This window comes from Nilaparvata lugens, chromosome 9 (genome assembly GCF_014356525.2).
Source record: "Nilaparvata lugens isolate BPH chromosome 9, ASM1435652v1, whole genome shotgun sequence".
NCBI classification, from domain to species: Eukaryota; Metazoa; Arthropoda; class Insecta; order Hemiptera; family Delphacidae; genus Nilaparvata; species Nilaparvata lugens.
In genome coordinates, this window is record NC_052512.1 from 45,782,542 (window position 1) to 45,810,080 (window position 27,539).

A 27,539-nucleotide genomic window follows, 5' to 3' on the forward strand; every position below is an offset into this window, starting at 1 on the left:
AGTAATCAACACAAAAAAAGTATTATCTCATTACTGCCTCTCTAAGTCATAACCTCTGTTATTCCTTCTTTAGGCAATAATGGGTTTCCATCTCAAAAAACAATCACATACCAGCAAAATTCTAATCAACAAACCCCACTAAAAATTCACATACACTCCAGCATCCATTTCAAATGATAATCAATCATATCAAAATTTATAGAACAAACAATTTTTAAAAAATTTAGAAAAAGACATCAATTACAAAAACTTGTGAAATTTTAACCTTTAACTCATTTTAATTAATAATATGACAAGACGTTTTTATTTAATGGAAACATTTTATTCAAGTTAACTTTCATTAATACATCTCATATATATGGTGACACAATACATTAATACTTTCAAATTTTGAAGTTTTATTATTATAACAAAAGAATTTATACATAAGATTTAATTTCAGCATGTTCTAAATTGAACCATTTATTTTTTAAATAATTTCAGAATTTGAAAACTGTATAATAAGTACAAACATTTCAATATTACAATACAAAGACGATCAAGATGGATAATGGGTAAATAAGTTCCCTAAAAAATACAAACAAGAGAAAAGAAAAATTGGGTAAATAAATTTCTAAATAATATAAAGGAGAGAAAGATTAATCAGAGCCTATCCTACATGTCAGTACTGAACTTTCATAAGGAAGTATATTTAATAAAATATACTACTATGGAATTTTGTAGATTCCAAGTATGACTCTAATTTGTTATAATTGTGAGCTATCACTCCCACAAAAACAACTGGTGAAGGAAAATATATGTTGACTATTGTGACTGGGTGGAGAGTTCCTAGATGTCTGTAAGGCAATGTGATAGCAGACTCTAGTATCGGACCACAAAAACAAAAGTATGCAAAAGTTTTTACAAACATTTGATGTTGCAGTCTTAAAGTTTTTTATATCTCAAACAAGTAGGTCAGATAATCGAGTCCAGCTATAGTGATTCACGCCCCACACACTCTAAAAGAATCACACCTACTTGTCTACCAAAAATCCAAAGTATTGGACAGCAAAGAAAAAATAAAATGCAAAATGGGTTAAAAGCCCAGAAGAAAACTATAACCTAATTACATATGGCTTATGGCACGATATGCAATGAAAGATGAGAAAATGGGACATAATTTGCTCTGAAAAACCTAATTACCTAATATGATACTTGACAAGAAATAGACATAATTAAAATATGTAATACATGATGAAAAAATATACCGCGAGCAAACAATTATTTACACTACAATGGATAGATTTTAGAAGAGTTAAGTTGTATCAACAATTTAGAGATTAGGAAAATAAGCTACTATTTTAACTTCCAAAATTATTTCAGAAAAAATACAAATTCAAATGACTATGGACAAGATTGGTTAAGATATGCATCATAGAAGAAATTTACTGAACATTACACAAAGACAGGAAAGAATCGAAATTTGAAAAGATTAAGGGCCAAGAAAATAGGCTACAGGAAAGAAAAAAGACACAATTAGGGACTCTTACCATACACTGCGTAGCGATTATGCTATTCTGAATCCCGGCATAACACAGGATTCCTAATCATTGTGTGCTGGGGAATACCCTTTCATCATGTGATTCACAGTCATCATCTTGTAAATAAGCAACTTGAAACAACCTTTGAATACTAACACATCAATGGTGACTTTGTGTTTTGTTTTCTTCAAGAACATAATTTTATTCATGGGTTCATTTGTTTCAACAAAGCCATTTTGCTTACAAAAGTTAGTCATGTTCACTTGAGAATGCATTGCATACACCTTTTCAATTCTCAGTTGAAAGTTGAACTCATCAACTTGACTCAAAGCAACATTCATTTTGTTTACATTGTTCCTAAGCTCTACAGAAACCTGTCTCATGTAAACATTTACTTTACTTACTGTTTTCCTAACTATCAATTTGGCAATACTACTTTCTTTACTGTTGACTTTCAATAAAGACAACTCCCTACCTACTACATTACTCAATTCTACTATCTCACTACGATTTACTTTTTCAATAACATTAACTAGGCCTACATTATCTGAAACTTGAACTAATGATCTTGTATCTCAACACTACTATCATCCTGCTTCAATTTGTTTTCATCTTCATGACTATCAATCAATGTCTCATGTGCATCTTTTAATAGAAGGTTTATACTAACCTGCTCTAATCTAATGCTAGCAAATTCTTGCTTCATATCATGAAATCTAGCACTTTGATCTTGTTTCAAATTATCAATCTTAGCATTTTGCTTATCAAACTTAGCATTTTGCTTATCAAACTTAGCATTTTGCTCATCAAATCTAGCATTTAACTCATCAAACCTAGCATTGATATTGATAGCTCATCTAATAAGTGTAAAGCAGCTTGGACAATTATAAATAAAATGAGGCCTGGGAAAGTAAACAAAGCATTACCCCAATTCAGCCTGATACTTTTGCACAGTTTTTTAGTAAATATATTGAGGATATAAGAAAGGGGATAAAGCAGAATCCATCCCATTTCAGGAGTTGCTGAGGAGCTGTCCTGTCTCTGCTAAAAATTTTCATTGGAGGCTTATCACACGGGATGATGTGTGCAGAGTGATTAAGAATCTTAAACCCTCAAGATCTAGGGATTTGTATGGTTTCTCTAACTCTCTAATGAAAGAAATCAGTGATTTGGTTGCAGAGCCTTTGGCTTTATGCATTAATGCCTGTTTAAGAGATGGTGTTTTTCCTGATTTTCTCAAGATTGCCCGTGTGTGTCCAATTTTCAAGAAGGGGAATAGAAAAGATCCAGCAGACTATCGACCTATATCGCTTATCCCTGTTCTGGCTAAAGTGATTGAGAGTTTGGTGGCAGAGCAGTTGAGTTCATTTTTTGAAAGCTCTGGTATCTTCACGCGCTCTCAATATGGTTTTCGGAAGGGAAGGTCCACAGTTGAAGCCATTGACGCACTAGTAACTGACATACTCAATGCATTTGAGAGAAGGGAGTTTGCATGGGGAACCTTCTGTGACCTAAGTCGTGCATTCGACTGTGTTGATCACAAAATATTAATTGAAAAACTAATTTCTATGGTGTTGAGGGTTCAGTTCTAAATTTCATTGGCTCCTACCTTAGTAACAGAAAACAGACTGTTGAAGTTGATGGTAGATGGTCCCCTGTGGTGAATGTTGAATGTGGAGTGCCTCAGGGCTCCATAATGGGACCCCTGCTATTTTTGATAGCCATAAATGACCTACCCAATAATGTAGACAGCAACACTTACATATATGCAGATGACACAACTCTGATTGATTCAGATTCTGATGTGTTGGCTGTTGGTGAGAGAGCTAGAAATTCAACAAAACAGGCTTCAGACTGGTTCTCAGCAAATGGCTTTCTTTTGAACCAATCCAAGACTCAGATGGTTGTCTTCAGTTTAAGACCGTACAGTGGAGACTCCTTGGTGACCAATAAGGCCAAGTTTCTGGGTCTGATTGTGGATAGGGATTTATCATGGGCTCCTCATATTGATGCAGTTCTGGATAGGCTGTCTCGAGTCAACTTTCTGTTGTCGCGTTTAATGTGCTGTGTACCATTTGAATATGTAAAATCCACATATTTTGCACTGTTCCAGTCAGTTATGAGTTATGGTTTAATGTTCTGGGGCAATGCAACCAAGACTGGAGAGGTGCTGATAATGCAAAAGAGAGCAATAAGAATTATGAGTGGAGCTGGAAGAATTGCCCACTGTAAGCCACTTTTTCTTGAGCTTAGAATTCTGACAGTTGTAAATCTCTACATCTACAATAGCCTAGTTCACGCGTATAAGGGGAAGCATAAACATCAGCACAGAATCAACATACATGGACTCAATACCAGACGTAGACATGACATTGACGTTCCCTTTGTTCGACTTGAAAAACTGAGATCCAGTCATTTGATTATGAGTATACGACTCTTCAATAAATTACCCCTCAAGGTCAGGAACTTAAGCCTCAGAGAGTTCAAATGTGTAATGTATGGGTGGCTATGCAGTAATCCTTTTATGAGGTCGATGAGTTTCTGCAGATGTCGGAACCAAACATAGAAATGAATTCTAAATTTTAAAAAACAATAAAACATCTCAATTTTTGACGTGATCTTATGCATCAATATGCCTATGGATCTAGAAATATATTCTATTCTATTCTATTCTATTCATTTTGCTCATCAAACTTTTGTGTTAAGAACGCTATAAGATTCAGATCATTTTTAATGTTTGCCATTTTGTAATATGCACTGATATCTATTCATTAAAACTTGACCACTCCAGAACTGACCTCCCATTCAGCAGTATACCATTCATAACCTATCAAGACATCCATCCTTCCAATAATTTTTTATAACCAGGGATTTCATGGTGTACCATTTGGGACATATTTATTTGTAATTCGGTCCCACCACAGGGTAACATTTGCCGGGGAATCAATTTCTCCTGAATCGGTTGGATAGCAAATTTTCACCTATTAACCTAAGGAAAGTATTGGCTCCAACGTAATAGATTCTTGATAAACTATGAATGGATCTATCTCCTATGAATGAGAAATCCAGTTTTCAGAGCAAACCAACTTATAATCTTCAGAAGAATTTTGGCAATATACTTTACAAATACACAAAGAACAATACCTTACACACTTAAACATCTAAAGTCACTACGAGCTAAATACTTATCCAGTTTATATAGTGGAAAACAATGGCTATAGGCTTGTAGACACACAAATCATTAATTATAGACAAAATAGAACACTATAAACTGTTCAAAACTCAATTTAAAACATTAAAAAATTCACTTAAACAGAAAAATATTCAGAGAGCACCAAATTACAACACACATAGCCAGCCATCATTTTTAGAGAGAAGCTTAGCTATAAGGAACAGAGCAAAGCTTCGTAGACACCTCAAACCAGTGTCGACGTCATGGACATGTCACCAAAAAATTATAAATTACAAGTTTAGAATTCACATTTTATATTGTGTCTCAATAAAACTTATTTTGAAACTATTATTTTAAATTTTTTATATATCATCTCTATTTAAATAATCCATTTATCTGTTAATTCTGTCAACTCAGCCTCGGTGATACCATGGAACATGCAACACAATCATTTACGATAAATTCTCAGTCAAAAAGTTGTTCGTATATCGATTACTACTCTGATATTTACTATAAAGTTTTATAGATCTCGAATTGAAGATTCGATTCCAATCGAGAAAAAATGTAATATTACCTATGTATCAAATTGTTTATGGTGTACAATTTATTTTTATTCCTCGATACTATAGGATAAGTTTTATATATATATTTTTTATAAATTATCAGTTATTGTGGAAGCTCATATCTGGGCCTATAAAGATTTTTATGAGACTATATCCTAGTAAAAAACCACGGCCAGATTTTTTATAATTATTTAAATATTCTCATGCTCTACCGATTGATGACAAGCAGGAGGCTAATCATTATTTAACTATGAAAAAATGTGACAAGTATTGTTATGTTTTTTATTATTTTTATTTATATGAATATCGAACAGTAATCATTTAACCTCAAAATTCGAATTTTATAATGTATATTGCTACTTTTCTCATTCTTGGAGTTGAAATAATAATTATCAATAGAAAAGAGTTATTATTTATATATATGATGAGAATTCGTAAATTATGATTATTTAATTATGATTTAGAGGAAAATTATTCTTGTGAATTACAGTCACATTAAATTTTTCCTACAGTTACCATTGAATATGAAAATTGGGTAATTATGGGTAAGATGATGGCTGAAATTCATCAAATGTTTGTGTGTGTGTGTGTGATGCTGTTATTAATAACAACCTTAATTCATTTAAAAATTAATAATCAAATTGAAGTTGAAAATCTCAGCAAATTTCTCATTTATATTCATTCAAGAATCAGAAGAAACACAGATAGAACAAAAAATCACATTCAAAATACATGCCAACAGCTGATTGAGATGGCTGAACCGACAAGCACGCGACCTAGTGGGTAGAAGAATCGTACCTAAGTTTGTTTCATCCAGCTAGAGACTAGAGAAACAGGATTCAGAAATTTAGACTTTTGCTCAAATTACCGAGAAAAATGCTCAAAGTAAACTGAAAAATATTTATGAAAATTACATAGACAACAGAGAATATCTATTGTAGTATTCCTATGTTTTTTATTTATATGGATATCAAATGGTAATCATTTAACCTCAAAATTCGAATTTTATAATGTCTATTTGCTACTTTTCTCATTGCTTGCAGTTGAAATATAATTATCAATAAAAAATAACTATTATTTATTATTAAATGATGAGAATTCGTGAATGATGATTATTTAATTATGATTCAGATGAACATTATTCTTGTTTTGGATTTCTAGATTGGGATTTTATCATAAATGTAAGGTAGCCATTGAAATGATTCTTATCTAAATCTAACCACAGTCATTGTTACCAACTCAATTTTTGTTTTCGTGCACTAATCCTACATATAACCCACCAACTATTTTGTGTTGCCATGTTGCAAATCTGGAGTGCAGAAAAATTTTTCCCGCACTAGAGCGGAAAAGTGATTCTTTGCGTTCTGTAATCAGTGCAGGAATGGCCACTTTTCAAGGTAACTGTAGGAAAAAATTATAATTTTTATTTTCTCATTTTTTCTGTGATTTCAATGTTATTCAAGAGTCTCCAAACGAGTAAGATACAGATAGAAACTTACGATTGTCTCAAATAAAAGAGAATTACATTCTCTATAAGCTGTGTTGCCTTGAATACCTTGGTACATCTCGAATCACTGTTTATTATCGATAAACTGTCGAGACTGTGAAAATGAGGAAAATATCACGAGTTTCTTCTTTTTTTTAAACAAACGTATCTTACTTCACCATTATGTTTTTACAAAAATAAATACCTCACATAAAAAAGGAGATTCTGTTCTTCAAATCAAGACCAAGCACATTTTTTATCATTCCGGGTTACCTAGATACATAGTTTGTATTTCTATTAACTGTGATAATACAGATATTATGAGTTCTTATATTATTGTGCTTGTCTTTTTGGTCTCAAAATTTTATAGTTCTTTCGAAATTCAAAATTTTTAATTAATTGTGATTGTTTTAATTTAATTTAAGTATTTTTTAATATGAAAATGATTTTGTGTGTTTTTGATTGAAAACTGATGTGTGATTGAAAATGTTGAGTGACACATAACCTAGCTACATTTGAACTGTTGTATAAATTAGAATTGGAGCCGTTTTGGGCTTATGCCTGTGGTACTTTTCTGTAAGTTGTGTTATTCTGAATGATCAAATAAATAAATTATACTTCTGATTTAAATACCGTTAACTGTTAAAAACTATTTTCAACAGTTGAACTAGATTCAATCTATTTGTGTTTCAACAGACCCTTGTGGAGCACATTTAACACCTGCTGATATTCAATATTATGGACTGGCTGTAGTCGAGTGGATTAGATGCTGGCTTTGTGATCCAAAGGCCCGGTTCGAATCCCAGCCCGGCAAGATATTTTTATCGGGCCCCTCCCGTTTTCGGATGGACACATTACCGTTGGTCCCGGGCTGCCTAAAAGCAGTTGTAAGGTCGTGTCAGAGGCCCTGAAATTGATCAGTTGCGACCTGAACAACTCTGACACCAGACTTGAGCCATCCAGGTCACACAATATTATTTTATTATATATGAAAGTCCACTTACCCTGATTTAGATTCCTGGATATTTACTTCTAATAATCCTACCGCAATGCTGGGAGAAACTGAAAAAATAAATTGTTATCATTCAGTGTTCATAATTGAAAAAAAAATCAACTCTTTCCAAATCTTAAAAATGAAGACTTGACCTGATGTTCGTAGAAGGTGACTATTTATCAAAAAATTGAAAAACATAATTTCGGGTTGAGTCTTCTGCTCCCTTATCCTATACTATTAACGAGCAAATTTTATGTTTTTATTTGTATGTGACCGGATCTCGAAAACTGCTCTAACGATTCTCACGAAATTTGGAACAAGCAGGTTATGATATGAGAATTCGATTGCACTAGGTCTCAACCTGGGATAACTCGCTGAAGGACATTGAAAGGATAAATACGTCCTTGGGAAAACAGCTTGAAATGTTGTCGTCTGTCAATACTGAATGGAAGTGAGTGAACGAGTGCATGTGTGGGATCATTCAGCACGAGAAGAAAATTCAGCAAGAAAAAATATTTTCATTTATTTCTCTTTTTTTAGAAAACATGTTACTTCAGAAAGTCTGAAATAGTAACTAGATGCTGTTGGTGTATAGTAGAATTGTAGCCTACATAGTATAGGAACAAAATATTGTAGCAAACATAGTATATCATTCTAATCGAATTCATAGTATATCATTCTATTTGTGATTGATGATGTGTTTGTTTTTGGAGTGTGAATAAATTTATATTTTGATGAGTAGTAGCTTAACCTAGATTTTGATTTGGACTATAGTATAAATTTGAAAAGGGAAAGTTTTGGGCATAAGCCTGTTGTGCCTCCTCATATAACTGTAAAAACAATTGTACGGCTAAAAAAATGAATAAATAGATATAAAATATAAATTCAATCTTTCGATACAAATTATATATGCTCTTACACTCCAGAGAGAAGCTCTATATTGTTGATTTCAACACGAAATAATTGCAGTCCTGTGAAAAGATGTGACTTTTGATTTGATGTGAAATCTTGACAATACAACCCAGATTGCATACAAACGAAAAAATCAATGAAAATCACGTCTCCTTTTGACATTTTTAATGTTATTATAACGTGAAAAATGTACTTTTTACAATTTTTTCACGTGATTTTTACATACAAATGTTGCTCTTTCTTACAAAAAAAAACCTGGGAAAAGTACCTATGTGAAATAACGTTTTCCAATCACTACATTTTAACGTTTTTCACGCTTTATCACATAATTTTAACCTTTTCATCACATAATTTTAGCTTTTCTATCACACAATTTTTGAAGTTTTTATTACATAATCTTACTTTTTTTACCAGAAAAATATGTGAATATAACCTGTAATATTACATTTTTTCTCACATTGGAATCGAATCTTCAATTCGAGATCTATGAAACTGTATAGTAAATATCAGAGTCATCGTATACGGACAAACTTTTCGACTGAGAATTTTTCATCGTAATGATTGTTGCATTGTTCCATGGTGTCACCGAGGCTGGGTTAACAGAATCAATAGATAAATGGTTTATTTAAATAGAGATGATATATAAAAATTAAAAATAACAGTTTCAAAATAAAGTTTTATAGAACAAATAAAATGTGAATTCTAAACTTGTAATTTATAATTTTTTGGTGACGTGTCTGTACATTGTTGTCTAGAAGCTTTTGCTCTCTTCCTGACTTGTAGCTTTCCCTGTGGCTTCTTTCTCTCTGAAACTAATGGCTGGCTATGTATGTTGTAACTTGGTGCTCTTTGAATAATTTTCATTTAAGTGAATTTATTAATGTTTTAATTTGAGTTTTAATCAGTTTATAGTGTTCTATTTTGTTCATATATTGTTATTTGTGTATACAAGCCAATGCCACTGTTTTTCAACTATAATCTGATAAGTACCCTTAGCTTGTAGTAACTTTAAATGCTTAGGCTTGTAATTATTGTTCTTTGTGTATTTGTGTATATTGCCAAAATTCTTTTGAAGATTATAAGTTCATTTGCTCTGAAAACTGGATTTCTCATTCATAGGCGATAGATCCATTCATAGTTTATCCAGAATCTATTACGTTGGAGCCGATAAATTTCCTTAGGTAATAGGTGGAATGCTATTCCAACCGATTTAAGGAAAAATTGTAGCATGGCAAATGGTACGCCCTGGTGTCGGACTCAAACTACAAAATATATCCCTGGTTATAAAAAATTATTGGTAGGATAGATATCTTGGTGAATTATGAATGGGAGATGCTGCTGAGTGGGAAATCGGTTCGAGAAAGTTCAGGTTCAAATGAGTAAATATTTTTTACGTAGTAGCAAGATGGAGAACAATAAAAATAATGAAGTTTTATCCAGTGAAAACATTCAAAACTTAGATGAAGAATCACAAGATTTAGACCTAACCTTAAACAATGACTCAAACGATAGTGTAGCTGTAAGTGGAAACATTTCAAATGTAACAAGTCATGAGAAAGTAGTAGAAATATCAATGAAACAAGTATGGTAGGAGCTAAAAATGATATAATCTTATAGCGTTCCTAACACAAAGATTTGATAATTGAAACAAGAGCAAAATGCTAGGTTTGATGAGCCAAATGCTAGGTTTGACGAGCAAAATGCTAAGATTGATGAGCAAAATGCTAAGTTTAATGCTAGGTTTGATGATATGAAGCAAGAATTTGCTAGCATAAGACTAGATCAGGTTAGTACAAAGCGGGAAATAAAAGAGATAAATGATACATTAAGTAAAAATCACAAAGAAATAGGTCATCTACAGCAGAAAACTAATGATCTTGAAACATCAATGTTAGATATAGAAACATCAATGCAAAACAAAATCATTCAAGTTTCTGATAGGGTCAGTGAGGTTAATGAAAGAGTAAATAAAAATAAGATCATAGTTGAGCAACAAAATATGACACAAAATGCTATCAATGCAGAAAATAATGAAAGTATTAAGCATGTTGAAAAAGAGGTTGTAGAATTAAACGAAAAAGTAGAAAAGGAAATCAAGGTATTATCCTCTTTGAAAATAGATTGTCAAGAAAATACAGCTGCTATAACTGAGGTTAGAAAAAACATAAATCAAATTAACATGTCAACAAAACCGATGTGTAATCATACTGGTAACAATAGTAATTTCGATAGGTTTGAATTCCAAATGCAAATTGACAAAAAGAATCCAATGCATTTCTTAGTAAACTTGACCGAGTATCTTGAGAGAAATGAAATCACAAACTGGATCAAAATTAAGGGTATTTTGGAAAACAATTTAATTAATTCAATTTTGCTCATCGTGATTGGTGGATTTTCATCCATTTTGATATAAATAACTTTGAAGAATTTAAAGAGAAATTTATTGCTAGAATGTGGTCAGACGACATTCAGTCATCTGCTAGAGATGATTTGAGATTTGGAAAATATAAGCCAAACTTATCTAAGAATCTTACTGAGTATTATATTCCTCGTTTCAACATTGCTAAGAATCTAATTCCAGCCTTAGATAAAGATACTATTTTCAAGTTTTTGAAAGGTCATTTTGATGAAACCATATCTACAGCTGCTATTATTCGTAACATTAAGACTAGTGATGAGTTTATTTGTTTGTTGAATGAGTTTGACAATACTGACACTTACAAAGTAACAGACAAATGCCCCGTGATCATAACAATGCTCAAGCTGGAGGTCAAAATAAAACAATAAGTTATCATCAGAGTGAACATAGGGATGATAGAAATAGGTCTCAGAATTCAAATGGTGTGATGTTTCATGATAATAATAAGCTGTATCAAGGAGGTAGGAATTATTTCCAAAATCGACGGTACCAAAATGGACCAAACAATAATGGTCATAGAGATCAAAATTTTCAGCATAATTTCAGAGATAATAGAAATCATCAACTTGTGAATTCAAATCAATCAAATCCAAATCGACCAGCTAACAACTACCAGTTAGATTTCAGCTTCCCACCGCCAGGTTATATGCCTGCTCAAACTTCAAATCAGACGAATGCAAATCGTCCAAGACGTAATGCTCATTTAAACTAATAATGGGACGACGAACGACAGCCCTGCTCTCCCAGTTAAGGAAAGGTCAAATTTTGATATAACTGTAGACATGAATAAAATAAATTTTGATTCTGAAACTTCAAACAGGTTTGAGGTAAGAAAGCCAGAATTAATCAGTCAAATTCATGTGCAAGAAAATAGCTTTAAGAATTTAAGTAATGAAGTAATGCCTAGTTATCAAGAAAGTCATATTAAAGCATCAAGTGTAAATATGGTACATACTCCAGAAATTCAGGTAGATGAAGATATGAATAAATATGAAACTGTTTGTCAAGAAGAACCATACATGATAGGTTGTATTTTTAATGAACTATTGGAGGAACAAGAGAATACTCCACCTACTGGATATGATTTAGCAGAAATAGAAGTACAAATTTTCAATAAGAAATATCAAATGATTATTGATACTGGCTCTGAGGAAAATGTAATTAATGAGAAACTTGTTGATGAAATGAAGAAAAACAATCTCAAGTTGAACTTGGTACCAGCTCCTAATGTAAGTATAGTTGTAGCTACTGGTATGAGACATAAGAAGATAAATAAACAGATTATGTTAGAGGTATTTTTGGTAAGTTAGAATTGCCAATAGTTTTTCTTATAGTTCAAGATTTAAATGTAGATATTTTGGTGGGTTGTGATTTCTTAAAAGATGCTGGAGCAATTATTGATTTTAATCAAAATATGATATCATTGAAAGATTGTTGTTTTCCATTTATAAAAAAGGATACCTTGAAGTACAATAGACTTTTTCATGTTAACATAGTAATTACCAAGAAACGTTTGATACTTTATGGAATCAGCAGATTGATAATTTAAGATTACAGCTAAGCGATGAATCTCCTGAATTGGTAAACAAATTAATTGACGTATTTGAAAATAACAAATATATTTTCTCTGATAGTCCTGGATCTGCAAAAGACTATTTATATCAACTTAAAATGAAAGATGATGTGAAATTAGATAGGAAGAGTTATCCGATTCCATATCAGTATAGAGATCAAGTCAAGAAAGAATTAAAGAAAATGTTAGATCAGAAAATCATTGAACCAGGTAGCTCTGAATATACAAGCCCTATGGTAGTAGTGAAAAAGCCAAATAATGAAATTTGATTATGTTTAGATGGAAGAGAAATAAATAAGTACATAATAAGGGATTTTACAGAAACTGAACCATAGATAACTTGATCATTCGTTTCAATAAGTGCAACTACATTAGCAGTTTTGATCTCACTCAAGGTTTCAATCAGGTAAAATTAACTGAAGATAGTAAAAAGTATGTAGCTTTCAATGTTTTTGGACAGACTTATCAATATACACATCTACCATTTGGATTGAATATTAGTGGTTCTGAATTTATCAAGTGCTTGTACAAAATGCTAGGTGAAGAGGTTTGTGAATTTACTATTGCTTATATTGATGATCTTGCCATTTCTAGTATATCTCTTGAACAACATATCAGTCGAATTGAACTATTATTCAATAAGTTTAGGGAAAGTAATTTGAAGTTGAAACTGAATAAATCGAAATTTATTGCAGATAAGATAAAGTATTTGGGTTATATTATAAGTAAAAATGGTATTGAAGCAGATGACTCTAAGCTAAATGCTATTCAGAAATTTTCCATTCCTCAAAATTTGAAACAATCGCAGTCATTCATAGGTCTCTGTAATTTTTAAAGAAAGTTTCAGAAAAATTATTCATACTTAACAAATCGTTTTAAGCATCTTCTATGCAAGAAAAATAAATTCATTTGGACTGAAAAAGATAATGATACCTTTCAAGAAATTAAAGATAGGTTCATCGACTGTGTGATCTTGAAACATCCTGATTATAACAAAATTTCATTTTGGCCACTGATGCCAGTGATGTAGGAATTGCAGCTGAGTTATTTCAGGAAGGTGAAGATAAGGAACACTGTGTCATTGCATATGCTAGCAGAAGCTTAACGAAATCTGAATTAAATTACACAATATGTGAGAATGTTTAGCTGTATTATTTGGCTTGATGAAACTTCAAAATTATTTTGGTAATCAAAAAATAGTTGTCCGTACAGATCATAAAGCCTTGACCTTTTTAAAAAATGTAAGATAGGACATGGTCGTTTGGGAAGATGGATTCTTGCATTACAGAATTTTAATATTGAGTGGGATTTGTAGCAGGAAAGGATAACATTGTGCCAGATATCATTTCTAGAACTGATTATGAAGGTAATTTAGAAAATCGAAATTCAAATGAATTCAAGGTATTAATATCATTAAGAGTGATAACAAGTTAATTGAGATAGTAAAGAAGATCAAAGAAATTCAAAAAGATGATGTTTGGTTAAAAATGTAAGAGAAAAGTTAGAGACAGGTAATTTGAATATCAACAAATTTTCTAAAGTAAATGATAATCTTTTGTTCACTAGAAAATCTGGAAAGAATAGTTTTTGGAAAGTTTGTGTGCCTTCAGCACTGTATGAAGAATTAATAGTTGAATTTCATGAAAATTAGGTCATGTAGGTATATCAAAAACATGCAAATTTATTGAAGAAACTTTTTACATAAAAGATTGTTACAGACTTGTTACCAAAACTATAAGATACTGTAAGTATTGTCAACTCGTAAAGACATCAAATGAAAAGAATTATTAGAAATGCATACCATAATTCTGAGAAAAAACATCACAAAGTGTTCATTGATGTTTATGGAGAATTACCAGGTGGCAAGTACAAATGGATGTGCATTATTCATGATGGCTTTACTAAGTTTACAAGTTGTATCCTATAGTTAAGGCTAACGCTCATAATTTAGTTAAGTTGTTGAAAAATATGTAAATGAATTTGGTAAATTTGAATATATAATCAGTGATAATGGTACTTGTTTTCAAAGCAGATTGTGGAAAGAATCTATGGAAAGATTAGGTATAAAATATTACTACATTTCAGTTTATCATCCCCAGGCAAATCTTAGTGAAAGACCATTGAAAGAGGTCAATCGCATATTGAGAACTTATGTTCCTGTAAATAAGCATAATATTTGGTACAAGTATATTGATAAGGTTGAATTTGTCATCAACAACAATTTTCATGAATCGACTGGTCACATACTCATGGAGCTTATGATGAATCATAAATTGGCACATCTTGTTTTTAAGTATATCAAATATCCTGTAGAAAATAAGTTTGAACTTGAAGAAGAAGGTATCAGAAACAAACGAATACTGTACAGAATAAAGAATAGAGGTGTCATCAGAAGATTCAAACAGAATATGCATAATAAACCAAAGTATAAACTCAAGTTGATGATCTAGTTGTAATTCGAAATTACATTTTGTCGAGCAAGCTGAAGAAGTTTTCTGCCAAGCTGTGTCCTAAATATCGTGGACCTTACATAATAAGAGATGATCTCAATAAAGGTGTTTCAAACTGGAAGAGATAAGTACAGGTAAAATTGTGAGAGTCAATCAATATATGATGAAGAAATACCATCAGAAAGCACACAATGATTAGGAATCCTGTGTTATGCCGGGATTCAGAATAGCATAATCGCTACGCAGTGTATGGTAAGAGTCCATAATTGTGTCTTTTTTCTTTCCTGTAGCCTATTTTTCTTGGCCCTTAATCTTTTCAAATTTCGATTCTTTCCTGTCTTTGTGTAATGTTCAGTAAAATTTCTTCTATGATGCATATCTTAACCAATCTTGTCCATAGTCATTTAATTTGTATTCTTCTGAAATAATTTTGGAAGTTAAAATAGGCTTATTTTCCTAATCTTTAAATTGTTGATAAAACTTAACTTTTCTAAAATCTATCCATTGTAGTGTAAATAATTGTTTGCTTGTGGTATATTTTTTCATCATGTATTACATATTTTAATCATGTCTATTTTTTTTTTTAGGTATCATATTAGCCCGTTTCATCCCAAATTATTTTTTTCATTTTTTCTTAGTTTATACGAAAAGTTTACTTTAGTATTACATATTCACTATAGATATACTATAAAATATGCAAAATTTGTAGATACAACAAAATACAGCATGTCGACATATGTCGACAGTGGGAATGATCGGTCCCAGGTAGATAAAACAGATGCATGTCTACATTTGTCGACAGTGGGAATGAACGGTGGGGTGTATTCTGGTAGTTGAAAAAGTACTATTATTTATTTTTATGTGTTTTATTTCATCATTAAATTACAAATTACTTGTCAATTGATTATGAAAACGTTTTATTACATCATTACATTACAAATTACTGACAATTGATTTTTAAAAGGTTTATTGCATCATTACATTGTTATTATGTACTTGACGAATCATTAGCGGTGTGGAATGCCTCTGCACACACACTTGGCAACCAACTTTGCATATTTTGCATTTTTTTCTGGTTGCTTTGGAACACAATGCACAGCGTACTTGTTTTTCGACGGTTTCCAGGAAATGATCCTTACCACTGAAACGAACTTCCGGCAGAACCCTATTAGACACTTTCATACTTGGTCTTCCTGAAGAAGGGCGAGGGGTTGTGCATGTTTGTAAATAAGTGCGGACAATGTATCTTGTAAAGCCAAGGAGATCAAGTTTGTTTTCCACCCCTCTTTGTGTCATTCTGTACAATAACCAAGCATTGTTCATACTAACATTCAAGAGGTATGCAATGATCGGCCAATACCACTTCTTATTACGGATGTTTATCCGGTATGCAGCAAAATTCTCGTCTAATCTATCCACCCCACCCATATGCAAATTATACCAGTTCACACAATTAGGCTGAGGATAATAAAATTATGTGCTTTTTCTGATGACTTGACCAACGTTTTGCTTTTCCCATTGGCTGAACACCTGTTGCTGTTGATGCCATTGTAAAGACACTATTATCTATGTATCTTACAAGGTTATATTAGTGTCTGTATCAGTGACTTGATGGAAAGTTCCTCTTGGCTCTTTTTTTAGATCTTGAGGCTGGCGGAGAGGGGCACCCTGTACTCTGTCTACTCTGATTGTTCCTGTTCCGTAGTGTCCATTATTTCGCAATTCCTCCAGTAGTTTGAGAGATGTGAAGAAGTTGTCAAAGAAGAAACAGTATTTCCTATCTGATGGAAGTTCGGAAATTAGGTCCATTACAACTGACCCTCCCACACCGAGTTCTGGATTTGTTGCACCAGTCGATTTGCCTGATATGGTTCCATTTGAATTGCATATCCTAACCTTGTAGCAAGCATCCAAACTTTGTAGCCAAATCTAATAGGCTTTCCATGGATATGTTGTTTTGCGCCATGTCTACCAAAATATGGTACCATGGACTCATCGATTGAAAGATAGACATCACCAGGAAAGTACTGAAGCCATCGTTCGTTCAACATACACATGACTGGCCGGACTTTAGCAAATTTGTCATCTTTGTCAATCTTTACATTTTCACAGAAGTGGATGTAACGTAGGAGATCTTCAAAACGATTACGTGACATAGCACTTGAAACTGCCTCATGATGGGTGTCTTCTGCTGTTTCCCAGTACATTCTGTAACGTGCCATTGTGTTATAGCCAGACAAAAAAAGAATAGAAAAAAATTGACGTATTTCATTTTTCGAGGTAGAAAAATCCATATTTCCCTTTTCTCTAGCATATAGATTAGTACAAAAAACGATGTATTCAACCACTTCATTGTCAAAAAGAATTCAAATAGCTCTACTGAGAATAGTCATTTTCCAAGAAATTTGCCCGAGTAAACTCTATAGAAGTCTTATCTGCAATGTCATTTTCTTGCCATTTACGAATTTTCTTGAGCACTTTCACCTTCTTCTTCTTCTTTTTGTTCACATCTTTCTTTTGTTTCCTCTTCTTCGAATTTTTCTCAGTCACATTTTCACTAATTCGTTCTTCAGTATTTTTATTTGTGCTTATTGATACACTCTCTTCTTTGTTTACTTCTTGTTCACATTTGCCTTCTTCTTCAGTATTTTCTTGACTTATTTCTTCTTCCTCTATTTCGCCGATTCTAAATTCAACTAGCCCATCATCAGTTAACTTTCTTCCTATCAATTCACCACGAGCTCGGAGTTGGTTACCAGATAAATGATTTATGTTGCCTGTAGGAGTATCATCATCGGAATCACACTCGCTGATGGCTGCATTTTCAGGTGGATCTATGAAAAATGTTGGATCGACAATATCTTCATCTTCTTCTAAAATACTGGCGATTTCAGCGACCGTTAGCCTGAAAACAAACAAATAATTGCAACAACTATCGCCCCTACCAGTCGTTCCCACCGTCGACATATGTGGACATCAATATTTAACCTTAGTATTGATAGATAAAAAACAGTAATTTCCATGTGAAACGCAAATAAGCATATTTTAGGAACCCTATACTTACAATATTCAGTGTATAACTTCAATAAATAATATTCATGAGTTTATATTAGGCTTACCTATCAGTCCATGACATGATGAACGCTGGAGCAACTCACAAAAATCACGTATGCTTCTAAACCAGAGGCAAAACTGCCATACCGTACGTGCTTGCCGACGCAGTAGTGCCAATATAATACCATGAAATTATTGTACAATTTCTATACAGAGGAAATTCCCTACAAAAAATTCCCAATGTCAGTGTAGACAAATGTCGACAATGGGAAGAAACGGGTTAGATAATTAGGTTTTTCAGAGCAAATTATGTCCCATGTTCTCATCTTTCATTGCATATCGTGCCATAAGCCATATGTAATTAGGTTAAAATTTTTCTAATGTTTTGTAATTGATATCTTTTTCAAAATTTTTAAAACTGTTTGTTCTATAATTTTGATATGATTGATTATCGTTTGAAATGGATGCTGGAGTGTATGTAGAATTTTTAGTGGGGTTTGTTGATTAGAATTTTGCTGGTATGTGATTGTTTTTTGAGATGGAAACCCATTATTGCCTAAAGAAGGAATAACAGAGGTTATGACTTAGAGAGGCAGTAATGAGATAATATTTTTTGTGTTGATTACTTATGTTGATTGCCATAGATGCAAAATAATGATTATGATTACTTACGAATATTGATTGCCTTTGAAGCAAAATATTATTGATGTTTTGAATGATTTCTTGTTTAATGATTGATAGTAAAGTTTTGTCATGAAATTTAGTTTGTGTTTAGAACATTGAAAAGTCGAAATAAACTATAGTATCCAACAAACGATGATTAATAATATTAAATATTTTGCTTTTTATACAATTTTGAACAAAAAATTAAAACTAAATAATTTTGAAACCCTGAATGATAAATCATAATGTGAAATGAACTTGCTATAAATGAAATGTTATACTAAATGATAATGAAATGCAGATATATTATGAAATGATTGTGAATAGAAGACCAATTTTCTGAAATTATTGAAATATATATTGAAATTAATTTTTGTTGTGATGATCTGATGTTTTTTTTTTTAATTTAGATAATGATACAGGGTGTTATGAAATTCTATTTCTATTTTGAAGAATGGATTTAATTTTGATATTTGAACAGTGAATAAATGGAAATGGAATAATTTTTTTTATATTGAAATTTATAATTGATATCTCCATATTTCACAATTTATGTATTGCTGACTGTATAATAAGATGTTAACAAATTTCAATTTTATATTGACTATATACTTAAAAATAATTATCATGTGTATTAGATTGTATTGATAGCCTAATCAAGATTTTCTTCTTAGTTTATAAGCATTTTAAGATAACAGGTACAGCACAGACATTAACATTGAAATAATTATCATGTGAATCTCGAAATCGGCAACAAGTGAACGCCATGAAGAGTGTTAAGAACATTTGGGTGATTTTCGAACTAGTGTGAAACTCATCTACGCCTAATCTACACTGATGCCAACACCAATAACTACGCCAATATCTACACTAATATCTACACCAATAACTACGCCAATGCCTGTGCTGATGCCAACACCAATATCTACGCCAATGCCTGCACCAATGCTGATGCCAATGCCAAAATCTACGCTGATGCCTACACTAATAGCTATGCTAATGTCAACACCAATATCAACACCAATAACTACGCCAAAATCAATGCCTGCGCCAATGCTGATGCCAACGCCAAAATCTACGCCGATGCCTGTGCTGATGCCAATGCCAAAATCTATGCTGAGGCCTACACTAATAACTACGCCAATATCTACACCAATAACTAAGCCAATATCTACACCAATAACTGCGCCATGCCAATGCCTGTGCCAATGCTGATGCCAATGCCAAAATCTACGCCGATGCCTGCGCCGATGCCAATGCCTGCGCCAATGCTGATGCCAATGCCAAAATCTACGCCAATGCCTGCGCCAATGCCAATGCCTGCGCCAATGCTAATGCCAATGCCAATATCAACGCCAATGCCAATGCTGACACCAAAGCATATGCCAATAACAATGCCAACGCTTATTGCTGACTTGGTATCTCAAACTTCAACACTACTACATTACCTGGAGGTAATTGCCATCCATGTTCACATTCGCAACTTTGAATTCAGAATAACAGTCACAGTATCATGAAAGAATTGATTCAAAAAATCCTCTCCTAAATCATTCCTGTATGCAGAACTCTAAACCTTGAAAGCTGAAAATATCAAAAAACCAAACCTTACCTAAATTAATCCTCACCTAAATTAATCCTGTATGCAGCGTCTATCTCTTTTCCAAAAAAACGAATTACCTTGTCATTTCAAGCCTGAAATGTACATTGTATAATTACTAATATGATACAAAATTTACGTGACTCTGTATCGAGTTTGGTATGCAGCTGTCTACTACAAGCATGAGGCAATGCTAACTGAGATGTCACCTGTATCGAGTTTGATATGCATCAGTCGACTACAAGTATCAGCCCAACACTACGTGCATCCAGATCAGCCCAACACTGATGTCATCACACTGGAGTCACACTTAACTGAAAATCATACTGAGTGCCTTAACGGACTGTTTTCCAAAATGTGCATCAATAAAATCAACCGCGTCAATAGTGAAAGAAATGAACATTTTTTGATTTATTGAAATTTTATGTGAAAATTAAATGTAACAATTCATCAATTCATTTAAAAAAAAATAATAATAATAATAAATTTTTTATTCAACATACTCAATTTTTTTTATGCAATAAAAATTAAATTTTCTATCTATTAAATTTATGTGCAATTTCAAAAAACTATTCTTTACATATTAAACTTTCTGTTGAGATATTTTCCTTTAAATTATAAAGCTAAATCAAAAGTAATATTGATATTCTATACTTTGAAATATTGTTTGGAAACATATAACAAATGCTATTGATGAATTTTTATAATAATTTTCAATATTATAGGACAACATGTAATGTTTTTATAGAAAAATTGTTACTGTTCTCGAATTTACAATTCAAAATTTTCATTAGGGTCAATGTAATTTTTTTTCTTTAAATTTTCAAACAGTAAAATTTTTTTATGTCAAGAGGGGGGTATTTGTAATATTACATTTTTTCTCACATGGAATCGAATCTTCAATTCGAGATCTATGAAACTGTATAGTAATATCAGAGTCATCGATATACGGACAAACTTTTCGACTGAGAATTTTTTATCATAAATGATTGTTGCATTGTTCCATGGTGTCACGAGGCTGGGTTAACAGAATTGATAGATAAATGGTTTATTTAAATAGAGATGATATATAAAAATTTAAAATAACAGTTTCAAAATAAAGTTTTATTGAGAACAAATATGAAATGTGAATTCTAAACTTGTAATTTATAATTTTTTGGTGACGTGTCTGTAACGTTGAGTTGTCTAGAAGCTTTTGCTTTCTTCCTGACTTGTAGCTTTTCCTGTGGCTTCTTTCTCTCTGAAACTAATGGCTGGCTATGTATATTGTAACTTGGTGCTCTTTGAATAATTTTCATTTAAGTGAATTTATTAATGTTTTAATTTGAGTTTTAATCAGTTTATAGTGTTCCATTTTGTTTGTATATGTTATTTGTGTATACAAGCCAATAGCCACTGTTTTTCAACTATAATCTGGATAAGTACCCTTAGCTTGTAGTAACTTTAAATGCTTAGGCTTGTAATATATTGTTCTTTGTGTATTTGTGTATATTGCCAAAATTCTTTTGAAGATTATAAGTTCATTTGCTCTGAAAACTGGATTTCCCATTCATAGGCGATAGATCCATTCATAGTTTATCAAGAATCTATTACGTTGGAGCCGATAAATTTCCTTAGGTTAATAGGTGGAATGCTATTCCAACCGATTTAAGGAAAAATTGGTAGCACGACGAACCATAGCCATCTCTAATACAAGGCCCCGGCCTACGATATTGCAACGTCGCAGTGTAGGCCTAGAATCCAATACACAATTGGTGAAAAAGATCAGCTGGTATTTTTAAAAATATTTCTCACCAATCATGTATTAGATTCTAGGCCTATGCTGTGACGTTGCAATATCGTAGGCCGGGGCTTCGTATTAGAGGTGGCTATGATATAACGGTTTTTATTGACTAAATTTTTAACCTTTCTGACGTCAATTGATCACCTGTTTATCACTTGATTTTTACATTCTTCTTTTGAACCAATTACGTTGGTTAACAGCTGGAGTCAGAGAATTGACTTTCTGAACTGGGGCAAAGTCGCAGTTTTTATGATAATCTTTTTTCCCTAATCTCTTCAATTGAAATAGTATATTTCGCACCTAGAGCAGAAAATGAGATTTTCCATCTCGAAATCGGTTCAGAAAAGATTGAGAGCCGGAAAAACATTTTTGCCCGTGGTGCAAACGCTATTTTTCGCCACACACAAAAATAAACAATATATAAAATATATGAGAATAGTTGTATACTAAGCACTTCCGGAAGCAGAAGTGAAGGTTATAGCTCTAGCAAATCTGAGGTAATCTGAATATCAGGAAATCGTCCAAGTATTTTTATTTTTTATTCTGATTTGTCTAAATAACATAAAAGATGATATTCAATTATGTGGGAGGTTGAGTTTATACTTTCTTATTCTTTCAAATGACAATAAGATGATATTATTATAAATGTTTCAATTATTGAATAATGAACACAAATAATGAAAAGTTTTTTGATCAGCTGTTTTTTGATCACCTTTCTTAGTTCCATGTTAGAGGCTGGAAAGGGTACTCTTTGAATAATTGGCATTTTCTTCTCAAAACTCGATGATAGCATAAATTGAAAGTCGGTTCAGAGTGATAGAGATTGGGATCCAATCAAGATTGTTGACACAAAGTAGGCCTACATTGCAATACTGATTTCACTTTCCTTGTCCTATTACCATAGGTAAGGGAAGTATTGCTTTCTGAAAAAAATTAAGGTACCCCAGTTTCTGAACGTTTCAAGGTGCCCTGAGTCGAAAAAGGGGTTTTTGGGTATTGGTCTGTATTATGTGTCTGTATACACGATATCTCATCTCCCAATTAACGGAATGACTTGAAATTTGGAACGTGAGGTCCTTACAATATAAGGATCCGACGCGAACAATTTTGATCAAATGCAATTCAAGATGACAGCTAAAATAGCAAAAATGTTGTCAAAAACAGGGTTTTTTGCGATTTTCTCAAAAACGGTTTCAACGATTCTGATCAAATTCATACCTGAAAAAGTCATTGATAAGCTCTATCAACTGCCACAAGTCCCATATCTGTAAAAATTTCAGGAGCAATGCCCCATCTATGCAAAGTTTGATATCAGATTCCCAATAACCAGGATTCAGATACAATTTGAACAAAAACTTTCAAGTGGAAAAGATTGAGCATGAAAATCTTTACAATTGATGGTTAGTAACATTTTCACCTAAATTGAAAATAAGCTCGAATTCGAGAAAATAAGATATTCAATTGCAAACTGTTGATTCTATTTAACTTCCATTCCCCTAGTGGAAGTGATCAATGAAGATCAATGAAAAAAATGTATTGATATCAATAGGTATTTGGGCCAATACACATCAATATAGGTATCCATGGATATGTATTGATGTGTATTGGCCCAAATACCTATTGATATCAATACAAATCAATACATATCCATGGATATCAATACACATCAATACATTTCCATGGATATGTATTGGCCCAAATACCTAATGATATCAATACACATCAATAGGTAGCCATGGATATCAATACATAACCAGCTGTATTGATATCAATACAGATCAATAGCCATCTATAAGCAGCATGTCTCCTTTATAGAAAAAATCCTCTTTTAAATCTAGGAGAGCAGCTTAGGATAGAGAGAACATTTGCAAGGATTATAATATTTTAACCCAGCTGCAACTGGCATTAGACAAGAGAGTATACCTGTTTAATTATCTATAATTAATATAAGTGAATTGGATTCAGTGAATAGATGTCTATTGACATATTGATGAAAAATTAAGGGATGTAAATAGTTAAGACATGAATAATGTGAGAAGTTTGTTTATTAAAATAACTCATATGCATGTCATTTATCTATTAAGAAAGGTCCTTTTTGTGGTGCTCCAGAATACTTTAATCTCTTCCTGTTTAAAGTAGCAATTTTTTGAGCTACATACTGGTTTATGTTACTGTACCTCAATTCAATCTTAATTTTTGTAGCATTCAGATTTTCCTCCAGGATCCGGTGTTTGAACATTTCTAGTACAAATAACAGTTCAAAGTATACAATCTTTACAAATTAGAAAATAAGGATTTCATTTCCTGAATTAATCTGCTAGCAAATTTATTCAATAACCTAAAAATGTATTCAAATATGCATGACTCTCCCTCTCCTGAAAGGAAAGTCCAAGATAACACAAGAGCGTTTTTTTCATGTGAAAATTATGTCCTCACAGTTTTACATTATAACGTCATATTCTGGTGGAAAAGTCGAGAAAATCACATTTTTTCACGTGAAAAAAAGTGTAAATCTTCCAACTTTTCACGTGAAAAGTACGTGAAACTGAAACTTGAAAATAACATTTTTTTTTGTTTCTACATTTTCACGTTATACTGAACTCTCAGAAAAGAACTTGAATGAGACGGTTTTTTCTACATTTCTTGTCCCACATTTGGTCATTTCTTTCACATGAAAATTTCCAAAAATTCACATGAAAATAACGTTTTTAAAATACATTTTTACAATATTTAATCGTGAAAAGATGGAGAAGGATTACCTTAATTATTCTGAATGAATAACCTTTTCAATTCTTTATTTTACATTAGAAAACTATAAATCTTATAAAACTTTTGAATAACCACAATATAATGTGAAGTAAATTCTCTACCTTAACTTTACAATAATTTTACACAAAACTGAATAAAAATTAAATTCAACTATAAAGTCCTATTCAGACAAATGGATTTTTCCTAGTAAGTAGTGATATATTATGCAATCTAACAGTTGGACACTATAATTACAAAAAGAAAGCTCATTTTCATTTGTAATCATTCATAAGCTGACAATTTCAAAAATGTTTCATGTAAGCTTCTTTTTTCAGCTGTTGGTCTTTGTATCAGCCATTTGCTTGTATTCGCTTTGCATCACTAATGGAAAAACCATAAATGTCTGGATGGCCAATAGGGAGATTTTTGCTTAAGAAAATGGTGAAACAACAATAATTTATATAAAATTGAATTTATTTTCAAAACATCACAGTCTTCAACCCTTCAATAAGTTGGAGACTGTTGTAGATATAATACCTCTGTAACTTCCAGGATAAGTTATTGGTCGAATACTCCACCTTTTGACATACAACTGAATTTCAACTCCTTATAAGGGGTGACTTGGGGGTTGTAAATCAAAGATTTTGAAAGTAAATACCCATTGTGTATTATCTTAAAAGCCTTCTCAAAACAAGAAAGATGAAATCAATGAAAATCTTCTATGATACTCTTATCCAAAATGGCGGCTGATTGAAGTTTTGGTTTTTAAAGAAATAATTGATAAAATTCAATCAGCCGCCATTTTGGATAAAAGTCTCATAGTACATTTTAATTGATGTTATGTTTCTTGTTTTAAAAAGCCCTTAAAAATAATGTACCACACAATAGGCGTTTACATTAAAAATATACCAGTTAAAACTCTTGAGTCACCATATTATACATTCTGAACCTAGTCAACCCCTTATGAAGGGTTGAAATTCAGTTGTACCGTACGTCAAGAGTTAGAGTATTTGACCAGTAACATATCCTGAAAGGTACAGTATTATATCTACAACAGTCTCTAATTTATTGAAAGGTTCCCATACATATGACTCACCCGGTATGATTACTAACTTATAATGATTAGCACAAGCCTAGAGCTCATGTGGACATCACCCATAGAAAAAAATTGTTTGACTTTATATTCTGTTCTAATTAATCAAAATTGAGACTTACTTAGATTTCTCTTTGCTGGTAAACAGAGTCTTTGGAGACTTCAGCCAGTATTTGATTACCGTACTGCTTCTATGTCTTTTTCTTTTGTGTTGGAAAATTTCATCACCACAGTTCCTATCAGAGATGAAACAAAAGTTTACTTATGATTAAACATATTTCAAATAATATTCTTTGACTGGAAAATTGGAAAAACACATATGTTGCAAACACACAGTCTCACTCTCTCTTATTATATAAAATATATATTGCTAAAATGAGAGGACCACACCGATAGTTTTTCTAAATTGGAATAAGATATAAAGCTGTTAATATAAATAAATGAATCAATTGCTTGCTGGAAAAAGTTTAAATAAAGCCTGCCGGTCCAGAAAACAACTGAATAAATTTTAATCTATCAATCCACAGTCATATATTATTGATATTAAGTTCATTATAATAACATGAGTGTAGACAAGTTTGTGGTGACTTCAATTAGGCCTACTTAGGTTAGGCTAAATAAAAAGTTTTGCTACACATTTGAATTTATATGTACCAGCATATAACCCTGGAATGTGTCTGCCTAGAATAATAATCATCTTATTTCCAGCAATGATAAATAGAGGCTTTTCTCTTATTATTATTAGGTAATGTTATGTGTGGCCTATAATAGTCTTTTGAAAAGATTATCATTCAAATAATATATAAGTATTTAGACCTATAGTAAATTTATTCTTTCATTTTACAGTACATCAATAAAAACAAAATCCCTCGACTTACCTATATTTCCTGGATAAAATCACAAAAATTACTGTCAGTGTTGCCAATGGAAATGGACAAAATTACCCAAAATTTTCCCCAGAATCAGTCTCAAAAACCGGAATTATAAACTGAATTCCCCAAAAATCCCCGGAAATAAGATAATGATTTTTCTCAATATAAAATAGTCATTAAATGGAAAAGTAGTTGAGATTAAAGCATGTATAAACGTTTCTCTACTCAATTTTGTTTTATCAATACGTAGGCCTCCTTTAAACACTAGAGAGAGAACGTTTCTAAGCCTGCAGCTGCAACACTTTTTTTGAAGTGACAATTTCTCGTAAAGAGAGCAACCATTTTGCGAGTTTGTCGAAGAGCATACTTGAAGTGTGAGTTTTTTTTGGATTTCTGGTTGATGCAGCTTAAAATCTCTTCGAGACTGAATATTGATATTAGTTGAATGATTACTGCTACAAACACAACTATCTAGCTAAGGTCTGTAGATAATAATGTTTTGTGACATCAGTGGTTTGCCTAGTCTGACAATCGATCCTCAACTTCCTATCAACCTAGACAAAAAACTATTTTTTAGTATTTCTCATGTGTGCTTTCTGCCTGCCGCTTAAATCTAAATTAATGAGTTGTAATGGATATT

General features: G+C 32.1%; 2 protein-coding genes across 2 annotated transcripts; both read right to left on the reverse strand.

The window, feature by feature from the left end:
• Positions 1–16,542: 16,542 nt before the first annotated feature.
• On the reverse strand, positions 16,543–17,383 carry LOC120352978 (piggyBac transposable element-derived protein 3-like). Its single transcript, XM_039435353.1, is given in 3 exon segments — positions 16,543–16,676; positions 16,679–16,954; positions 16,957–17,383. Coding segments are annotated over 3 exon segments (837 nt in total).
• An 82-nt stretch (positions 17,384–17,465) lies between these two features.
• On the reverse strand, positions 17,466–18,428 carry LOC120352979. Its single transcript, XM_039435354.1, has 2 exons — positions 18,209–18,428; positions 17,466–17,994 (listed from the first exon to the last, which is right to left on the reverse strand). Exons 1-2 carry the CDS (start codon positions 18,223–18,225, stop codon positions 17,466–17,468), a joined length of 546 nt encoding a protein of 181 aa, XP_039291288.1. The 5' UTR covers positions 18,226–18,428.
• Positions 18,429–27,539: the final 9,111 nt, after the last annotated feature.